The sequence below is a fragment of the Limulus polyphemus genome, unplaced genomic scaffold (genome assembly GCF_000517525.1).
Source record: "Limulus polyphemus unplaced genomic scaffold, Limulus_polyphemus-2.1.2 Scaffold7830, whole genome shotgun sequence".
In the NCBI taxonomy this organism is placed as follows: Eukaryota; Metazoa; Arthropoda; class Merostomata; order Xiphosura; family Limulidae; genus Limulus; species Limulus polyphemus.
Genome location: NW_013673440.1, coordinates 14719 through 17482, shown reverse-complemented (window position 1 = coordinate 17482; position 2764 = coordinate 14719). Strand labels below are relative to the sequence as shown.

The 2764-nt window shown below is 33.8% G+C and overlaps 1 protein-coding gene across 1 annotated transcript in view; it reads right to left on the bottom strand.

The window, feature by feature from the left end:
- The window catches only part of LOC106474899 (programmed cell death protein 2-like), a 17287-nt gene extending 15947 nt beyond the window's left edge, over nt 1-1340 (bottom strand). Inside the window, exon 1 of the mRNA XM_013935594.2 lies at nt 733-1340. Within this exon, the coding sequence (XP_013791048.2) occupies nt 733-1309 (577 nt within the window). The 5' untranslated portion in view covers nt 1310-1340. The remainder of the gene's footprint in view (nt 1-732) is intronic.
- Between the last annotated feature and the right edge of the window lie 1424 nt (nt 1341-2764).

Here is a 2764-nt window from a genome sequence, read left to right as displayed (position 1 = left end):
ATACAGGTGATTGTGCCACCCAAGAAACGCCCTTTCTATGGAAAGTCTTCAGACGCTGAAAGAATGCAAGCACAAAGAGCAGCTGAAACAGAAGAAGAACGCAATCAAAGACTTCAAGCACAAGCTGCAAGACAGGCTGCTCAAATACAGGAAGAGAACTTTGGAACAACGTAAAGTTAGACTTTGAGCTCAAGCTGAAAGGCAGGCTACTCAAAATACAGCAAGAAACTATTGAACAGCACAAAGCCAGAGTTCAAGCACAAAAATTAAGACAGATAACTTACAGAGAGCAAGAAACAGAGGAGCAACATGACAAGCTCAAACACGATCTAATTTCAAATAAAGCTTTGTTTGATTAAATGCTCTTTTATTTCTTGCATCACAGCTTTTGTCTACTTACTGAATTATTTGTTGAAAAAATACTGATCTATACATTTCAAATCTAAATTTTCACCATGCAATGCTGGGTAACTCAGCTAGTTATACATAAACAATGATTTATAAAGGCTGTAGCTCTGTTCTTAATTGTAATGTAATTGGTATTCTAGAGCTTCAATCCTACAGTACAGGACATGATTACGTCTTTACTGCAAATGGTAGAAATAAACCTGTTCTTCAAGAAAAAACTAATTAATAAGATCTTATGCTACTAATTTTTTACCACATAACATAAATAAATAAGCATATAAAAACAGTTAAGCTTATATTTATAACTTAATTTAGCAGACTGACTTTCTTGCAAACCACAATTTTCTCTATGTCCAGATTTCCAATCAAGAACTTGATGTTCTTTACTACAGTAATTCTTCTTATGACAACGTCCACATCGTTTGTCTCCTAAACAGCCACAAACATCACAAACAATCTGAAATTTGTCCACAGACCACTTCTCCACATTTTCGTTTGTTTCATTTGGTGGATTATAATCATAGAATTTGTTTTTACGAGGAAGTTGGCAACGAAATACCTTGAAATTCAGATTGCTGTTTTTCGAACAACATTTCGGGCTTTTGCAAAAGAATATAAATATTGTACGGTGAAATGTAGTTTCTTTTCCATTCACTGGAGCGTATACCTGCTGTAAAAATACAGATGGTTCATTGCATACGTTACATCTCAACATCGAAGATGAGGGAATATCAGTCATACTTAACCATGCTGGTTTTCCTCCAATTTTACTAGGAAAAAATCGACTAGTTAAATACGATGATTCCGATTGTTCGATAAAACCTAACTCAACAGGCTGACATTTACTTCCTTGTTCACAAAAATCTTTAGTCTCGTTCTCAGCAGCAGTATATTCAGCCATCTTAACAAGGAAAGCGGCCTCTCCTTAAGTTAGAGATATAAACCGTGGCAATATTTATATATAATTCATACTTTTTAGTAAGTATTATTGAAAACTATATTTGTAATATTTAAATTACAGGAAGACTTGAAATTGGCTAACATTACTCCTCTTTTCAAGGGAGACACAAAAATTGTCTCAGGAATTATATGCCTACTAGTTTTACATCAGTAGTGGGTAAAGTTTTTGAAAGTCTGATTAAAGATGCTTTTTCAAGTCATTTAAGAAAGTTTAAAATTTTATCGGATCGTCTAAATTGTTTCACTAAACGAAAATCTCTGTAGGTGGGTCACTGGATAAAAATTGGCTGGATGGAAGAAAGCAAAGGGTTGTTATTAAAGGTGGGTCATAACATTCAGTTATGATCATGAAGTATGACTCAAGGTATTTGGGCATGGCATGGCCAGGTAGTTAGGGCGCTCGACTTGCAATCTGCGGGTCGCGAGTTTGAATCCCTGTCCCACCAAACATGCTCGCCCTTTCAGCTATGGGGGCGTTATAATGTGACGATCACATGTCATCTCGTTTGTTGACTCGTATTTAAAATTTTATTGAACTACTATTTCATGAATTTTTTGTCAATAAGTTTTGTATCACACCATAGATTATAATTCAAATTTTAGTACTATACATTACTCAATTTCGTAATTCAAATGTAAATATTAAAAATACAGATAAACATCATTTTTGTTGTGTCACGTGGAATGTTGAATGCAGCACTGGTTCAAATTAGATGTTTGTGAAGTCAAAATATTAAGTCTATAGTTGCGTACGAATTAGAAACTCAAATTTCTGATATTCACAGGCGATAATTTAAAATAAGAACGTCTTATCTTTTCTATTTGATTATTCAAATGTATATATGAAACCTAAAAAAATGTTGTTCATATCCTCCACATGCACAATTTTTAAAGGCTTAGCAACCTACGAAGCAGCAACCGAGTTCAAAGGTCGTAACTAGAAGAGATAATTGTTTGCTTTACTTCTTTATTTATTGTTCTATGTTCATGAAATAAATCAAACACACTGGCACCCTGCCCATCTCTTTCCATTTTTGGACACTCTCCCTCAAATACACTTACTTGTATAAATGACATGAACAACCAATCGGAAGCTCAGAATGTCCCTTTAGTGGCTTTCTCAGCCATTTTAACTGGTTTGGACACCATTAATTTTTTTGAACCAATATTTTAAGGAGGTGTGCCTTTAGTCTGCTCGAAATTTAATATTTTTAGATTAGAATACATCTTAGTTACTAAGCTTGATAATTTATGATTTTTAGTTATTCAAATGTGTATATATATATAAAACCTTTAAAAATTATTTTCTTTCATATCCTCCACCTGCACAATTTCTAAAGGCTTAGCAACCTACATTAAGCACCAACCAAATACAAAAGTCGTAACTAGAAGAGAT